Raw genomic sequence first — 18,174 nt, 5'->3', positions numbered from 1 at the left:
GTGCCACTTTAAAGTATGTGAACCCCTTGACCACTTAGGAGTTTTCTGTTGTTTTACCATGATTTTTCATTTTTTTCCTCACCAATTTTCCATAGAAGGAATGTCAGGTTTATGTTTATCATTAGCATGTACTTTTTTTAGAGGGAATTGTTTGAGTAGCCAAAAGACTACATGAAACACGGAATTAGTCCATTTCAAAAGTAAGTGAACCCCCAGCTGAATTGGTAAAGTCAAGCAGGTAACAGATTCAGTGAAACTTATTTGGGTGCTTAATTAGTCAATTAAGCAAACTGATCATCTGAGACATCCTTAGGGAAAGGTTTGCGCAACACAGATTAAAAGAGAGAGGAAACCAACCCAACTACTGTAGTGCCAAGGTGTACCCACACAGATCAACAATGCTGAAAGGAAACGAGAAATCCGAACATCAGGAAGAAGGTACTGACAGCCCATCAGTCTTGGGAAAGCTATAAGACCATCTCCAAAAGATTCCAGCTCCATCCATCCATCCAAGACAAATAATTTAGAAATGGAGGGCATTCAACATGACCGCATCTCTGCCTAGAAGTGGACGCCCATCAAGACCATCACCAAGAAGCACCAGAAGAAGAATAAATCAGGTAAAAGTCAACCCACACATCACCTCTAAAGAGTTTCAGACCTCTCTGGCAGCATCTGGGGTAAATGTACATGGGTCTACAATCAGACGAAAATTGAATAGACATGACATTCATGATCGGGTTGCTAGAAGGAAGCCTCTGCTCTCAAGAAAGAACAAAACTGCCCGTTTCAACTTTGCCCGAGAGCACTTGGATAAACCAAAGGCCTTCTGGAAGTCCCTTCTTTGGACAGATGAGTCCGAGATAGAATTATTTTGTCAAGATCAAAACCAACAATTTTCGTCTGATTGTAGACCCATGTACATTTACCCCAGATGCTGCCAGAGAGGTCCGAAACTCTTTAGAGGTGATGTGTGGGTTGACTTTTACCTGATTTATTCTTCTTCTGGTGCTTCTTGGTGATGGTCTTGATGGGCGTCCACTTCTAGGCAGAGATGCGGTCATGTTGAATGCCCTCCATTTCAAAATGATTTGTCTTGGATGGATGGATGGAGCTGGAATCTTTTGGAGATGGTCTTATAGCTTTCCCAAGACTGATGGGCTGTCAGTACCTTCTTCCTGATGTTCTCGGATATCTCGTTTCCTCTCGGTATTGTTGATCTGTGTGGGTACACCTTGGCACTACAGTAGTTTGGTTGGTTCCCTCTCTCTTTTAATCTGTGTTGCCCAAACCTTTCCCTAAGGATGTCTCAGATGATCGGTTTGCTCAATTGACTAATTAATCACCCAAATAAGTTGCACTGAATCTGTTACCTGCTAGACTTTATCAATTCAGCTGGGGGTTCACTTACTTTTGAAATGGACTAATTCCATGTTTCATGTAGTTTTTTGGGTACTCAAACAATTTCCTCTAAACAAGTACAAGCAAATGATAAACATGAACCTGACATTTCATCTATGGAAAATTGGTGATAAAAAAATGAAAAATCATGGTAAAACAACAGAAAACGCTTAAGTGCTCAAAGGGTTCACATACTTTCAAGTGGCACTGTATATCAGCAAGACAGTCTGAGATCCGTGCCGAAACAGTGTTGTCCTCAGGAGGGAAGGACAGAACCAGTTGAGTATCATCGGCATAACAGTGGTAGGAAAAACCATGCGAGCGGATGATGGGGCCCAGCGAGGTGGTGTAGATGGCAAAGAGAAGTGGTCCCATTACAGACCCCTGGGGCACCCCAGTGGTGAGGTGGTGGGGTACAGATAGATGACCTTGCCATGACACCTTGAATGAGCGCCCAGAGAGGTACGATTCAAACCAGGAGTGCGCCTTGCCTGAGATGCCCATACTTGATAGTATGGACAGAAGAATGCGGTGGTTGACTGTATCAAACGCAGCTGATAGGTCAAGCAGGTCAAGAACTGAGGATTGAGCTGCTGCTCTAGCTGTTTTTAAAGCCTCTGTCACAGATAGCAGGGCTGTTTCGGTGGAGTGACCGCTTTTGAATCCAGACTGGTTTGGATCGAGGAGATTGTTTGTTGACAGGAACTCTGTGACCTGTTTGGAGGCTGCCCTCTCAAGTGTTTTAGATAGGAGAGTGAGAAGTGAGACCGGTCGGTAGTTTTCCACCTGAGTGGGATCGAGAGACGGCTTTTTGAGCAGCGGCGTCACCCGAGCCACCTTGAATGAAGAAGGAAATGTTGCAGAATTAAAAGAGGCATTAATCACCTGTGTTATTGCCGGTAGGACGGCAGGGGAAATGGCTTGAAGGATGTTGGATGGGATAGGGTCCAGCGGGCATGTAGTTGGACGGCTACCTGCTAGGATTTTGGAGACCTCACTCTCAGTGAGGGGGGTGAAGGAGGGAAAAGATGAGTTATTGATGGTAGCGCCCTTAGGGGGGGAAGACAGTTGGTCGAATTGTTTCCCAATGGCTGCCACTTTCTCTGTGAAGAAGGAAGCAAAGTTATCGGCTGTGAGGTTAGTAGCTGGGGGAGGAGGAGGAGGGTAGAGCAGAGTTTTGAAGGTGGAAAATAGTTTCCGAGCATCAGTTGCACTGTTGATTTTGTCATTGAAAAAAGTTTTCTTAGCAGCAGTGATGCTGGTTGAGAAGGAGGCCAGCAGTGTCTGGTAGCTTGCAAGATCGTCCTGTGCTGCAGATTTGTGCCACTTTCTCTGCGTTCGGAGGGTATCACTCAGCCATGAATGAGACTGGGTAGCTCGCGCAGGTCTGGTAGAAAGTGGACACAAACTGTCCAAGCATGAGCTTAGAGTGGAGCAGAGAGATTCTGTGGCGTCATTGACACCTAGTGAGGAGAAGGTGGATAAAGGTGGAAGAGTAGAGGAAACCAGGGAGGAAAAGTGAGTGGGGGAGAGGTTGCGGAGGTTGCGCCGGAACGGGACCATAGGAGGAGGGACAGAGGGTTGCTCAATGAGTCGAACATCAAAGCGAATGAAGAAGTGGTCTGAGAGATGGAGAGGGGTTACGGTTAGGTTTTCCGTGGTGCAGTTCCGAGCAAGGATGAGGTCGAGCTCTTTCCCTGCTTTGTGAGTTGGGGGAGTGGGTACCTGTTGTAGGTCGAACGAGTGGACCAGGGTCCGGAAGTCAGCCGAGTTGGGGTTGTCTAGGTGGATGTTCATGTCGCCAAGGATGAGTATTGGACACTCATGGTCAGGGATGGCTGACAGCAGGGTGTCCAGCTCATGGACGAAATCGCCCAGTTGTCCTGGTGGCCGGTAGATAACAATCACATATGTTTTAACAGGAGCAGTTACCATAATTGCATGATATTCAAACGAGGCATACCTGTTTGAAGACAGCAGTGGAGTAAATTTCCAGTTTTTCCGAGATCAACAGCCCCGTCCCACCTCCACGACCAGATGGCCGAGATGTATGGGAGAAGGCGTAGTTAGTGGAGAGTGCTGCCGGGACAGCAGTGTCTTCAGGTTTGATCCAAGTCTCAGTGAGAGCTAAGAGCCCTAGTGAGAGGTGATTGGCATAACCTGAAATGAAGTTGGCTTTGTTGCCTGCAGACTGGCAGTTCCACAGGCCAACAGAGAAGGAGGTTACAGCAGATGAGGTTTGTTGAAATGAGCGGAGGTTACCCAGGTTGCGCTGCCTTCTGGTGCGCTGGGACCTCTTGTGACAGCGAGTGACAACAGAGATACTGCTGTGACACATGACTAGAAAGACAAATTTTTGTATTGGTTTGAAAGGTTTACCTTGTTCGTGTCCTTGCTTCGGTGGACTTGCACAGGTAGACTTGTATGTCTTTACCCGAAAATGTCTTCACACGAAAAGGGCTCAACACGAGGGCTGACACTTCAGTATCAGTCCTATTGAAATAGCAGATTCACTGATTGCGTCCGGCTGAAGACCCGCCCAGCAGTTGCAGAGACAAAGGAGACTAATTACCTTCAGGTGTGTCCTAGCAATTCAGAAAGTGACTGAGTGAAACTAGATTGATTGCCCTCAGGAAGTTGCCTGATTGCCTATCCAATGAGTATTCAAGCAGTATTCACAGTAGTATTAGTTTTAAAATAGTAAAAACCAAGCCAGTACATACAGATACACACAGCAGCAGTCAAGAGGCACTCAGCTTGTTCTGAATTATCTAAGATTGCAATAAGATTATATAGAGCCTACCTGGTTCCTAATGAAAATCGTCATTAATAAGGTGGAGCTCTTTTATTACCTTGAACTTCCGAAGTCCGTAAAACACATTTAAGTAGTCACTTTTTTTTTTTTAATCGAGAAATGTGAAGTGTGAAGTGAGTGTGAGTGTGAAGACAGGTCACGAGTAGGAGTATAAAATGCAGTCAGTGCTGTACATCGAAATGGCCACCATAAGTGTGAAGACTGGTCACGAGTAGGAGTATAAAATGCAGTAAGTGCATGCCTAGGTCTTAGAGATTGGGTTTAGTGTTTATTTATTTATTCACTTACATTTGCAGTGTTTGTGTCCATTCACATTCAGTCATTTAGCAGACGCTTTTATCCAAAGTGACGTACAAGGGAGAGAACAGTCAAGCTACGAGCAATAGAGACATGTAACAATAAATACTACCTCGTAGAATTATGACTATAAATGTGAAACCAAATTGTTAATGATACAAATATTCTCGTATTTATTATTATCATAATTATTTGAATCCGAGGATGTCTGTAGAGTTGACGTGAACGCAATCACCAACGGGTTTTCACAGATTCAACCGTTCACCCTTTTAACACGGAGTTTCTTCAAATGTCATTCCTCAACGCGATTCCTCAAATAACCACAAGATGGCCCCGTGGAATCGCATTTGAGAAGATTCCGGAAGAGTTACGACTGCTATTTCGCGTTCAGAAGAAATCGGAGGTGAAAAAACTATGGAGAATGGCAAATGTTTTCCTAAATCCACCGAAGTGGAGTTCCTTCTGAATTCCTTCTGAAAGTCTTCCCAACTGCTGTCGAGAATGAGGGCCAATGTTCCTGATGTCAGGGGGGAGGGAGTTCCAGAGGTGAGGGGCAGAGCGGCTGAAGGCTCTGGATCCCATGGTGGACAGATGGGCTCGGGGGACGGTCAGGGTGATGGAGGAGGCAGACCTGAGAGACCGGGTAGGGACATTGATGTGGAGGAGGTCAGAGAGATATGGAGGGGCAAGGTTATGGATTGCCTTAAATGTGTGGAGGAGGATTTTGTTGTTAATGCGGTGTTTAATGGGAAGCCAGTGGAGTTGATGTAGAACGGGGATGATGTGACTGATGGATGGCGTCCTAGTGACGATACGGGCAGCAGCATTTTGTACCAGTTGAAGTTTATGTTTTTGTGTGGGAGACCAAAGAGAAGGGAATGGCAGTAGTCCAGGCGGGAAGTGACAAGGGAGTGAACCAGGATTGCGGCGGTGTTGGGAGTGAGTGAGGGGCCGAGGCGGTTGATATTGCGGATGTGAAAGTAGGCAGATCGGATGGTGTTGTTGATGTGGGTATGGAATGATAGGGTGCTGTCGAGGACGACACCCAGGCTTTTAACCTGACGAGAGGGGGTAACCGAGGAGTTATCTATGGTGAGGGTGAAACTGGGGTGTTTGGTGAGGGTGTGTTTGGAGCCAATGAGGACTGCCTTTTTGGAAATTGGAAGAAAACCAGGATTTGATTTCCTGTAAAACAGGCACAGAGGGAGGAGGGTGGGAAGGTGGAAGTGGGTTTGGTGGAAACGTAGAGCTCGGTGTCATCCGCATAACAGTGGAAATGAATATTGTATTTACGGAAAATCATTCCAAGTGGGAGGAGGTATATGATGAATAGGATAGGGCCAAGGACAGAGCCCTGGGGAACACCAGTGGAGAGGGGGATGGGTGGGATGAGAATGATTTTAACTAGATGAACTGAGTAGGTCCAGAGAGATATGAGCGGAACCAGTCTAGGGGTGTGTGAGTTATGCCAATGGAGGCTAGTCTGTCAAGGAGGGTGGAGTGGGATATGGTGTCAAAAGCCGCGTTCAGGTTGAGGAGGATGAGGATGGATAATAGTCCGGAGTCATCTGCCATCAGGAGGTCATATAATGTGTGAGCAAATAGTAAATGTGCATTTATCCCTTATAGGGTGTGTTCAACCCCAACTCCCGCCTGAATCTGACAGCTAGTCAAGGTAATGACCTCTGCATATATTTCACTTGGTACAGTCATGAGGGGATGATGGCATTCCACCCACCCAGTCATTAAGAGCCAAACCAATCCATAACAAAATATAATGGATATACTTTCAATAAAATTCCACAAAAGTATTATTGCGATGACTGTAATTCAGTAAAAGAAAATAATCATTATTGTGTATTTTTAGAACATGTTATACACATTATAAAGGAGTAACACCTTTTCATGAGGCCTGCTTAAGAGGGACTAATTCACTTAAGAAATGACAAAGTGTTATTGACCTCCTCTCAGTATCGGTCACCGAGATGCAGCACATGCCCTTCGGGAGGCCAAGACTGCTGCAGTCTGGTGTAAACTACTGCCTCCTCCACCACGAGGGCTTCATTAATGGCTACAGCAATGCAAGTCTAATGCCCATGTGGAGCTCATACACAGTTGAAAAACCTGTAAGTATCCATTTCCGTTCCAGACCCTTGTTTTGGTTTGTGTGTTTTTGTTGTACCACAATCTAATTGAGTCCAGAATTGTTTAAATTGGTTTCAATTTCATTCCCCAAGTCAACTAGAGACCATGACTATGTTTTCCTACCGACCTTCCACTACGACCACAAAAACTACAGGTCTTTGCCATTTGTGTAGTTAGTTACCTATTTAAAAAAAATACCTCTAAAGCTGTAAAAAAAAGGTGTTGTTTTAAATATGTAACAATAACTAATTATGAACGTACTAATTATTCCTGAATAATGGGGGAATTAGATGGACATTGTTAATATTTTGTCTGATTTGCAATCTCTCTCTCTCTCTCTTACACACACACAAATCTTGTAGGCAAGTGAAGACCCTCTTCCAGGAGTCATAGCTGACTGCTTGAGAGCTGATGTTAGACTTTCAGCAAACCAGAGTACCCGATGTGATGAGTATTCTGCTGCTGGCAACATCACCCGTGCCTTTCTCTACCCACCCAGTATGTAATCACTGCACAGATGAAAACCAGACTCACTCAGGCGTTTCATTTGTGGAGCATTGAAAGACTCCTCATTTATTTTCCTTCAAATGACTCTGTTTGCTGTGGTTTTTCCCAGATCTGAACGAGTCTGCTGAGGGACAGTATGACGCACTAACCATGAGCAATGTGGTGCCCATGTACCATCAGTTTAAAAGTAAGCAACGTAAAAAAAAAAAAAAAGAGATTCTTTCAATCACATTCTTTCAATCACATTCACTTATTTTATGAGTTTGATTCTCAACCACTTGCTTCCTTTCCTTTTTTGGCTCTTACTCGGTTACGCTCATTTTTTCTCTTCTTCGCTTCCTCCGACAATGCCTTCCTCAGTTTCTGAGTCACCTCTGCCATGATGACCATACAGATAATACTGCACTTGCTTCCTCTTATAGCTAGCAGATGGGTCTAGTTGTTGTTGCGTGAGGTGAAATACTAGGCACACCAGACATGCTGTGGCAGTGGCACAGACCCCATTCTCTGTATTACGAGTCAGCGTACCACCAAAATAATTTTGAATGTGTTATTTCATGGAAAATGTGTTACATATTGTTGCTCTAAAAGGTGCAGTCCGTGGCAGTCTGTGATTCAAAGTTCATGTTCTATTTGTCAAATTCAGTGAATTGCTCCGCACTGTCCTATAGCTGTCTGTTCAGTGTTTACGCTCACACAAACCCCAGTGATCATACACAGTCCTGGCTCTGTACATTGGAAACATAGAGGCTCGGAGCGAGCCATAAACAATTCCAGCCAATAAATCTGGTGCTTCAGGAGAATGGAAGGGAAGGGTGTAATTTTATAGTCCGTTGAACTCAAATATAAGCAACCTTTCACCACACGGAAACCAAATTGCAATTGCTACAGTCCTTCACTTGTACAGTGCATTCAAAAAGTATTCAGATGCCTTCGCCTATTTCACATTTTGATATGTTGCAGCCTTGTGCTAAAATCCTTTAAATGATTGAAAATATTATTTTTGCTTTTTAATGAATTTCAAATATTTCTAAAAAACTGTTTTCACTTTGTCATTGTAGGGTATTGAGTGTAGATTGATTAGGGAACAATTTGTTTAAACAATCATAAGGCTGCAACATAACAAAAGGTGAAAAAATATGTGAATATGAATACTTTTTGAATGCAGTGTATACTCATTGATTAGCTCTGTCTGTCGTTTAATTGAATATGTTCTTCCTTATTTTCTCACGTACCTATTTACTTGCTACACTTGTCGATACATGTATTCACTTATTGTTGTATTCACTTGTTGACATTATGTATTCACCGGATCCCTTTGCCCTTTTAGGAATATGGGACCACTTCCAGGTTGTATTGCTGAGGAAATATGCCTTGCAGTACAATGGATTGAATGTGGTCGCTGGTCCTGTGTTTGATTATAATTATGATGGGCTATATGACTCGGCTGACCAGATCCAAATGTATGTGAATTCTCTGCAAATACTTAACAATCAATACTTGACAAGAAATGAATGTAAAACACATGTTCACCTGTAAAAAATGTATTAGTAGTAACAAGCCATGAGCCGAATAGTAAGTTATATATTTTTTTAACAATAGTAAATATTCTGGACCTTCTGGGCGTACAATATTTTCCTCAAGTCACTGGCAAGATATTGTTACATGTTAAAGCAGCAGTTAGAAGTTTAGGTTGATAAACTAGCAATCTACTTACAAAACTACTTAAAAAGACCTTCTAAACCTTACAAACACCAACAACAGCACAGTTAGCACTGATAAAAGTCTTCCTAGCATGCTAACTAATGTATTTTGGTGACATAGTAAACAATGTTGCCCTGTGAAAGCTTTTTTTTTTTTTTTACATTTTAGAAGAGTGGTCCAATCTGGTCCACAGAACTGCATAGTGCATGGCTTAGGAGGCTAGTTAGAATGGCAGGTGTGTTTATTTGTCCTTCACATGGTATATCATAACATTTTGGACATAGTACTAGTTGCTAGTTGCTTATCGAATAAGCTTAAAAACACATTGTCAAATGGTTGGATATGTTGCACTTGTTGCACATGTCTGTTTAATGTCGTGAAATCAATGTTGCTTTGCAGGTATCTCTCAGGTACACGGATGCCTGTCCCCACACACTACTTCATAGTTCTCACAAGCTGCAAGAACTCCTCTGAGCCTGTGCTGAGCTGTAAAGAGGAACTCCAGACGGTCTCCTTTCTGGTGCCTCACCGGTTAGACAACTCAGAGTCCTGCAGTGTAAGTCAATACAAATGCAAACTCTTAGCCTATTAGGCGAAAAGATTTTCCCTTGTACCTACAGAGGGGGCTTTTAAGCTTCTACTTGGAACTCAATTTATGCCTTTTGCCAGGAAAGAGTTCTCACACTGGAAATGGTTCTACATAGCCTCCTTCAAAGGGTTATTTGTATAGTTATAGCATGTGATTCTGCATTTTATTGCAAAACTGCAGGTGATATTTACCTTAAGATGATAGATGCCATAGAGTATTTTCAATTCCCATCAACACACACAGACAAATCTAAATGAGGTTCTAAACTATTTAATTAAGACTCTCAGTCGTTTTTTAGTTTTCCCTTGTACCCAGAGCGGAGGGTTTAAAGCTTCTTATCGGAACTCCAGAATAGCTCTACAATTAAGCCTTTTCCCGGGAAAGCATCTAGTGTGAGCATGAGGCATGGAACAGCATCTGTTATTCCTTTTGCAACAACGTAACTATCGCAAGAGTTCTATGAAAACAGTGAGGTCATGTCACAAATTGGGACATTTATTGGCCTTTTGTCGCCACCATATGGTCTGTGTTTGTTGTTTTTGTTGTCCATGTGTTTCAGTCCTGTGCCCTGTTCCTCGTACCTGTCTAACTGAGCTAGCCCGATCATTTTCAGGATAAGATTACATAAGTCCGGTTTTTCGGTTCGACAAAGCATGTTTGGCAAAATCACCATAGCAACACATCCATAAACTTGAACCTGCTCCTGTCTGATCTTCCCAGGGTCGAGAAAGCACATTTCGACCCTGTCACCAACGAGTTCACCCAAACATGCTCTTGCACATATGCAGAAGTGGCACCTAATAATCTAAGTGACACACACACAGAAACACAGAAAAGCCATGTTCCTGCTTAACAAGCACATGATTCATACAAGGTATATATTAAAACAAGGCACTTCATTAATATATTCTGAAGTCACTACCAGTGTCTCGACTTTATCTCCATCACTCCCTTCCTTAGAGATCCCATTGATGAAGGAGCAATATTGGTTAGATTAGCGTTTTATAGGGAGAGAGTTCTTCGAAATCGCCAAGATCCGTTATCACATCATGATGACTTCCCATACAAGCGCTATCAATTTTGCCGACAAGGAATAATTTATTTACAAGACCTTTTTCGAGCCATACATTGCAAACACCGCACGCCGCAGCCGAGCATTGACTGTCTCACAGACTGTATGCATTGCCTTGCGCTTTTTTGAGAGTAGTACATTTTTGTACAATGTCTGCAATGCGGAGAAGATTGGGAAAGCAGTTGCATTCCGTGCTGTTCTTAAAGTTTATTTGGCGCTTAAGAAACATATGGATGTGTTTATTACATTACCATGGCACATATTGTATTGACTCACCATTCTGAATAATGTTTTTGTGCTTAGTTTTTACTTGCTCCCATGTCCTCTTGATGGCTGGGTTGCAACTTCATGGGGGTTAAAAGCACTCATAATTATATGACAGTGTTGTTAGTACACCATAGCATATCATTATTGTAGAAAATTATTAAGGTGGACTCAAGATAAGAATAGAGAGAATCACACATTCTTTTCACTGCTTCAATTTCTGATTATTTACATTTAGTCATTAAGCAGATGCTTTTGTCCAAAGCGACGTACAAGAACAGTCAAGCTAAGAGCAATAAAACCTGGTGTAACACTGAATACTACTTAACCTTAGAAATAGAAATACGACATAGAAAAGAAAAAGAAGTGCAGGAATGTAACTGCTGTAAGTGCAAGTTAAGCACTAGTCAAGGTGCCAGTTAGGAAGTGCTCTCTGAAGAGTTGGGTCTTCAAAAGCTTCTTCTTCTACCCCTGCTCTGGTAGTACTAGGCAGTTCGTTCCACCAACGTGGAACTACAAATGAGAATAGTATGGATTGCCAAACTTGCACAGACGGTAGTGCCAAATGACGCTCACTAGACAAGCGCAGCATCCTGCCCTTACAAGAGCATTTAGGTAGGTGGGAGCAGAACCAGCAAGCACTCTGTAGGCAAGCATAAGTGACTTGAACTTAATGCGAGCAGCTACAGGCAGCCAATGGAGCTCAATGAGTAGTGGGGTGATGTGTGCCCTCTTCGGTTAGTTGAACACCAGACGCGCCGCCGTGTTCTGGATCATCTGTAGTGGTTTCACCATGCAAGCCGGCAGGCCCGTTAGGAGGGCGTTGCAGTAGTCAAGGCGGAAACTCACGGGTTTGCACCACCAGCTGGGTGGCATACTGGGTTAGGTACGGCGGAGATAAAGAGTCAATGTTGATATTGATGTTGTGGTGGATGACCTGTTTGGCTGGAAAGACCATCAGTTCCGTTTTGGCCAGGTTCAGCTGAAGGTGGTGATTTTTCAGGAGGGAAAGACAGAAACAGTTGAGTATCATCGGCATAACAGTGATAGGAAAAAACATGTGAGCGGATGATAGGGCCCAACGAGGTGGTGTAAATGGCAAAGAGAAGTGGTCCCATCACCGAGCCTTGGGGCACCCCTGTGATGAGACGGTGGGGTACAGACAGCTGACCTTGCCATGATACGTTGAACGAGTGCCCAGTGAGGTAAGATTCAAACCAGGAGTGCGCCTTGCCAGAAATGCCCATACTTGACAGTATAGACAGAAGGATGCAGTGGTTGACTGTGTCAAACGCAGCTGAAGTCAAGCAGGAAGAGAGCCGAGGATTGAGCTTCTGCTCTAGCTGTTTTTAAGCTGTTTCGGCGGAATGACCGATTTTTAATCCAGACTGGTTTGGATCGAGGAGATTGTTCCTTGACAGGAACTCTGTGACCTGTTTGGAAGCTTCCCTCTCAATGGTTTTAGATAGAAGCATGAGAAGTGAGACCGGTCGATAGTTTTCCATCGAGAGACGGCTTCTTGAGCGGCGGCGTTACCCAAACCACTTTGAAAAGGGAAGGAAATGTTAAAGAATTAAATGAAGCATTAATCACCTGTGTGATTGCCGGTAAGACGGCAGGCGATATGGCTTGAAGGATGTTGGATGGGATGGGGTCCAGGGGGCATGTAGTTGAACAGCTACCTGTTAGGATTTTGGAGACCTCACTGCGAGAGGGATGAAAGAAGGAAACGATGAGCCATTGACGGTTGTGCCCTTAGGGGAGACAGTTGGTTGAATTGTTTCCCGATGGCTGCCACTTTCTCTGTGAAAAAGGATGCAAAGGCATCAGCAGTGAAGTTGGTAGCTGGGGGAGGAGTTTTGAAGGTGGAGAATAGTTTCCGAGCGTCAGTTGCACCGTTGATCTTGTCATTTAAAAAAGTCTTCTTAGCAGCAGTGATGCTGGATGAGGAGGAGGCCAACAGTGTCTGGTAGCTTGCAAGAGCATCTGGTGCTGCAGATTTGTGCCACTTTCTCTCAGCTGCTTTGAGATTGGAGTGCTGCATTCGCAGGGTATCACTCAGCCATAAATGAGACTGGGTAGGTCGAGTGGAGCAGAGAGATTCTGTGGCATCATTGACACCTAGTGAGGAGAAAGTAGATAAAGGTGGAAGAGCATAAGAAACCAGAGAGAAGAAGTGGGTGGGAGAGAGATTGCGGAGGTTGCGCCGGAACGAGACCATCGGAGGGGGGACAGAGGACTGCTCAATGAGCCAAACATCGAAGCAAATGAAGAAGTGGTCCGAGAGGTGCAGAGGGGTAACCGTGGTGCAGTTCCGAGTGAGTTTGTGAGTTTGAGGAGTGGGGACCTGTTGTAGGTCGAAAGAGTGAACCAGGGTCTGAAAGCCAGCTGAGTTGGGATTGTCTAGGTGGATGTTCATGTCGCCGAGGATGATTAATGGACACTAATGCTCGGGGATGGATGACAGCAGGGTGTATGAATTATACATACATACATAAGTACATACATACTGATTCGCCCATACACAGACTTGCACACACATATTCAAACGATTACTTCTATATGGTCATCTACACATATATGTATATACACATACGTACATATATAGTACATGATACATAAGCGCATACAGTACATATCCTCATAAGTATCTATTAATTCATACTCTTTGGGTTTCATTAAGCCTACTGCCAGCAGGCACATTTAAATAAATATAATCTGATTGATTGGGGTGATGAGGCACCTTAAATTAGCCTATATATTTTCCCAACACTTATGCATTTAACTTCTTGTCTAGCCCTCGTAGCCGTGGCGATGTTAGATTTTGCCATGATTATGTTCTTAAATTTCTCATATGCATTTATGATCATCTCCTGCTCGTCAGTGGAGAAAAAAGAGGCTATTTCTTTGAGTTTATTTGCAATTGTACTGTTGGAAATTCATGGTTTTGGTGATCGACGCTTCCCCCTTTTGAAGTAGGACGGGCATGCGCAATTATCCTGATAACTGAAGACTGGTTTGAATTAACAAGATTGTTTGAGTGCGGTTCAGCTTTTGAGAAACCAAGATACTTCAATCTGACTTCAATCATCGGGTTAATTTAAGCTGGCTAATAGGACATTTGATCGACTTACGAACAAGGAATGGGCCCTGATCTCTCACCTTTACTTCCAGCCTTTGTTCGTTTTTCTACACTTTCTGTCCTCACCTGGTCATCAGTCACATGACTAATCACCCTAAGTATTTACACCTGGCCACATTCAGTCAATCACAACAACTCCAAACCATGCATCAAAATGCATCCTATATAAACCACATAAAGTATTTTATGTAATAAAAAGGTTTATTGTAAAACAAACCTGTGTATTAAACAAGAGTTCACATTAACATGAGTTAACATTACCCCACGCTAGCAACTGCCAACTGTGGAGATGGTTCCGTAAGCACGAGATATCAAGTATGGTTTATAGCTAGGTTAACTGGCGTGAGACCCTGCATGTTTTACACAACTTTCACAGAGATTCGAGCTCCGTAGCATCCCGTTAAATAGGCTACAGTTAGGTGGGAATATACACACCTGTTTCTTTATCGTTATGGAAGACTGAAGGTGAGGAAAATGTGTTCTATCCCATGTTGCTTTTACTTGATAAATTCATGGGATATATATATGTGACATGGAAAAGACCTATTCTATGTGTCGACCCCATGTATAGATGCACAGAAATTTTACAAAATCAATGTGTGAACCACATTTAATAGCCAGCAGTTTAATACAACCACCCATCTCACAAACTACAGTTATCAAAGGTTGTCATTAATTGTATCAACATTTTGCATACTTCAGCTTTCAGACCTTAATTCAATTATGGTTTTCAAACTTACTTTTACAGAGCTCACAACTTGAATCCACGTGGGTTGAGGACTTGATGTGGTTTCACCAATCACGGGTGAGAGATGTGGAACTGATCACTGGACTAGACTTTTTTCAAGACAGCGGCCGGCCAATCCCAGAGCTACTACGAGTCAAGACCCGCCCCACTGCAGCCATTCACAGAAAGATCTAGACACACACACACACACACAGAGACAGACACAGACACATACATACATACAGGTTCACATCGGTGAAATGTGTGGCCATGATGTAGAATACTGGGGACATTGCAGTCATATGTAACTAATGTCATTGGTTTAGCTTGATTGTGAATGACCTGCAAATGAGTAATAATAGTAAACCATGACTGAAATGATTGCTTGCATTTGTAAATACAACATTTTGAGTCACTTAAATGAATGACAAAGGTATTTGCACATTGGAAATAATGTAATCCGTTAATCTTAATTTCACACTCTTGAGTAATAATTTCGACATAAGTAAGAATGACATACACTCCTGATTCACACTCCTGTTTTATGTTTGAACTGCTCAGAAAAGTCATGACTTCCCCTTGTATGTTATGATGGAGGAATGTACCACTGTATCTGGTATCTGTAAACTATGATGCTAGGTATTTGGCTTGTGTATATGGGCCATTCTACCGAATTGGTGCAAAGTCACGTCGGAAATATTTTTAATTTTTTTATGTTTTATTCCCAAAACTTTGTCCGTATGTATACTGTACCATATCTAAAGGACGCATATCTAGTAAAAGAACAGTCCATTTTTATATTGTATTTTCAGAATGTGTTTTTCCTCTTCCAAAAATTGTCACTACCAAAACATCACATTTACTATAGTAAAAAAGTATTATTATTGACCTGTTCAGATTGTGTTTCCTTCCCTTCTCTAAAGAGTATTTTTACAAATATTTCTTGAAGGTTTTCACAATGAAATCCATAAAAATGAAATTTTAACCAAATTTTCAAGTTCAATTTATCTGTTTCGGTAGTGACTGCAATGTTTCGGTAGTGACTGCACTGTTGGATGAATGTTCATTTCTCTCCCAAAATCTTCCAAAAGGTGCTCTGGCCCGCCACACAACACACAAGTCCACACAACACATTTATTTAAAAATGATGGTATTTAACTACTTACCATTTCATTTTGTCACTACCGAAATCATCTGGTCACTACCATATGTTTCGGTAGTGACTGTTTCGTTAGTGACAATTCTAGCTAACTTTAAGCATAAATAAATAATTCTAGCAAGCACACGGCTTGCAAACTAATCTTTGAAGAGGTGTACACACATACAAACATAAGATTTTGCATGAAAAGGTTTACTTCATTTAATAAAACATGGGTGTCGGTAGTGACAATTCTTAAGGTTACACGTCGATTTTCAGACTTTGGAACACATTTATATAAAAACTATGGGATTTAGCCATTCAACCATGAAGGACAGGGATGCAGTGTCGTGGCTAAAACACAGGCTCAGCCAATGGACTAAAACTCTTGTGTTTCGGTAGTGACATGATTTTTTGAGTGTAGTTAATTGATTTAAAAATTAAACCCACAATAAATCTAAACATTCCAAGTTCTGTTTCAACCCAATCATACAGATGTTTGAAATTAAATCATTGAAAAAAATCTAAAAAAATTGAAAAGTGTTATTTAAAGGCATTGAAATTTAGATGGCTGGGTTGGGGACAGCTACTTCCCAATAGAAAGTACCCTATAAATGATGATTTTGTATATATTTAGCTTATCACTATCCAGTCCCCCCAGGATTTCGCGGGCCTTTTCTGTGATAGTTGCGGCCGAAAAATTACTGATTTCGCGGGGTCTTTTCCAAAAAGTTGCGGTGAAAATTGCGGTGTTTTTAGCTGTTTGTTGCGATGAAATTGCGGGCGCAAGTGAAAGTTGCGACAAAAAGTTGCTTATTTCCCTCTTTGTAATTATAATTGAGTTATTTGTTGAAAAATAAATAATTAATAAACAAACATTCTCTAAAGAACCAAACCGTTGAAAAATGGTCCTCTAAAATAAATTTTAAATTCACCTTGGCCAACTTTAGGCATCTTAGAAATCACATGTCCACTGAGGCTGCTAAAATGTACATGTTCTCATTGATTTTATCTCACATTAACTGCTGCTTACCCACCTGGTCTACTGCAAAGTTCACTACTCTTAAACCAGTCATGTCTCTTTACAAACAGGCTCTCAAAATACTTGATAAAAAACCTAATTCACACCATCACTGTTCTGTCCTCCAAAAATACAGACTTTTAAGTTGGGACAATCTGATAACATTTAAGAACTGCTGTTTAATGTTCAAAATCCGGTTTAACCTGGCCCCTCCACCACTATGCAGCCTAGTCAAGTTTAGAACATCAGCAACCAGTGCTACTCGAAGGGCAGCAAGAGGAGACTGTGATATTCCTTAAAAAAAAAAGTGTATTTGGACAGTCGGTTTTCTCAGTTAGGTCAGCCCAGGAATGGAACCATCTCCCACAGAACATTAGAGAATCAACTTCATTTAACTGATTTAAAATAAATCTTAAAACATGGTTAATAAATAACCAAAAATGTGAGCATCAGTGGGTCAGTAGAACTTATATATTGGTATTTTATTTTATTTAAATTTTTATATGTATATATATATATATGTTTAGCCATTAACACTCTGGCATTTACTGTATATAGACCATAACATTTTATTAGTAAATATCTATGCCTAAATACCTAATTGTTTTGTAAATAGTTTTTATAGTTGAGGGACTGCATATTACACGAATTCGGTAGAATTGCCCATATACAGTATGTTTTGACTACACTGATTGTGAAATATAATTCTCTGTAGTACTTTAAAATAATGCCTGTGTGGTTATTTTACCATGGTGCAAAACTGATTGAAATACCCAGACTAGAAACAATTTGTAGGGACTAAGGTCCTCATCATGATATATTCCTTTCATGATGGCCTTTTCTGGCCTCAAGACTGTTCAAAATTCTAGCTCACAAGATTTGAACTAGACAACCTCCGTTACGCTGAAAAATAAAATAATAATAAAAACACTAAAAAGCTAATTTTTTTCATCATAAGAAGAGTTTACGGAGAGTCCAAAGAGCATACTAATATGGATACACCTTTTGTAAAGGACAGTGTAGTGAGCAGGACAGAATTTTGTGTCTAGTTGTGTGGATACTGTGACTTTGTGCCTTGTCTGTGTGCCTGGTACATTGTGACTGTTTTTGTGTGCTTGTTTTGTGTGTTTTGTTTGGTACAGCTAGCTATGTACTTAGCTTTGGACTGAGTGCCTGGGCCTAGTTTGGGGCCTGGCTTGGGCCTGGAGAGGGTGTCGATATTGGGGCCTAATCGGCCAAGCAGGTGCCTAGGGTGCCGGTAGCTATATCGGTTATCTGTTTGATTTATGTATGTGTTTATGTTGTATGCACTGTGTTGGGGTTGACAGTCCCCCCTGTAAATGCATAAATAT

General features: G+C 42.0%; 1 protein-coding gene across 1 annotated transcript in view; it reads left to right on the top strand.

Moving 5' to 3' along the window:
• Window positions 1–14,858, top strand: part of LOC308364162 (venom phosphodiesterase CdcPDE) — a gene marked incomplete at both ends in the record, with an annotated part of 28,939 nt that extends 14,081 nt beyond the window's left edge. Inside the window, 7 exons of the mRNA XM_080837180.1 lie at window positions 6,143–6,188; window positions 6,485–6,639; window positions 7,021–7,156; window positions 7,275–7,352; window positions 8,496–8,628; window positions 9,269–9,425; window positions 14,685–14,858. Of these exons, the coding sequence (XP_080693306.1) occupies window positions 6,143–6,188; window positions 6,485–6,639; window positions 7,021–7,156; window positions 7,275–7,352; window positions 8,496–8,628; window positions 9,269–9,425; window positions 14,685–14,858 (879 nt within the window). The remainder of the gene's footprint in view (window positions 1–6,142; window positions 6,189–6,484; window positions 6,640–7,020; window positions 7,157–7,274; window positions 7,353–8,495; window positions 8,629–9,268; window positions 9,426–14,684) is intronic.
• Window positions 14,859–18,174: the final 3,316 nt, after the last annotated feature.

Source organism: Sprattus sprattus (genome assembly GCF_963457725.1).
Source record: "Sprattus sprattus genome assembly, chromosome: 4".
NCBI lineage: Eukaryota > Metazoa > Chordata > Actinopteri > Clupeiformes > Clupeidae > Sprattus > Sprattus sprattus.
The sequence above is the reverse complement of the archived record's forward strand: the minus strand, read 5'-3'. Positions and strand labels throughout refer to the sequence as shown.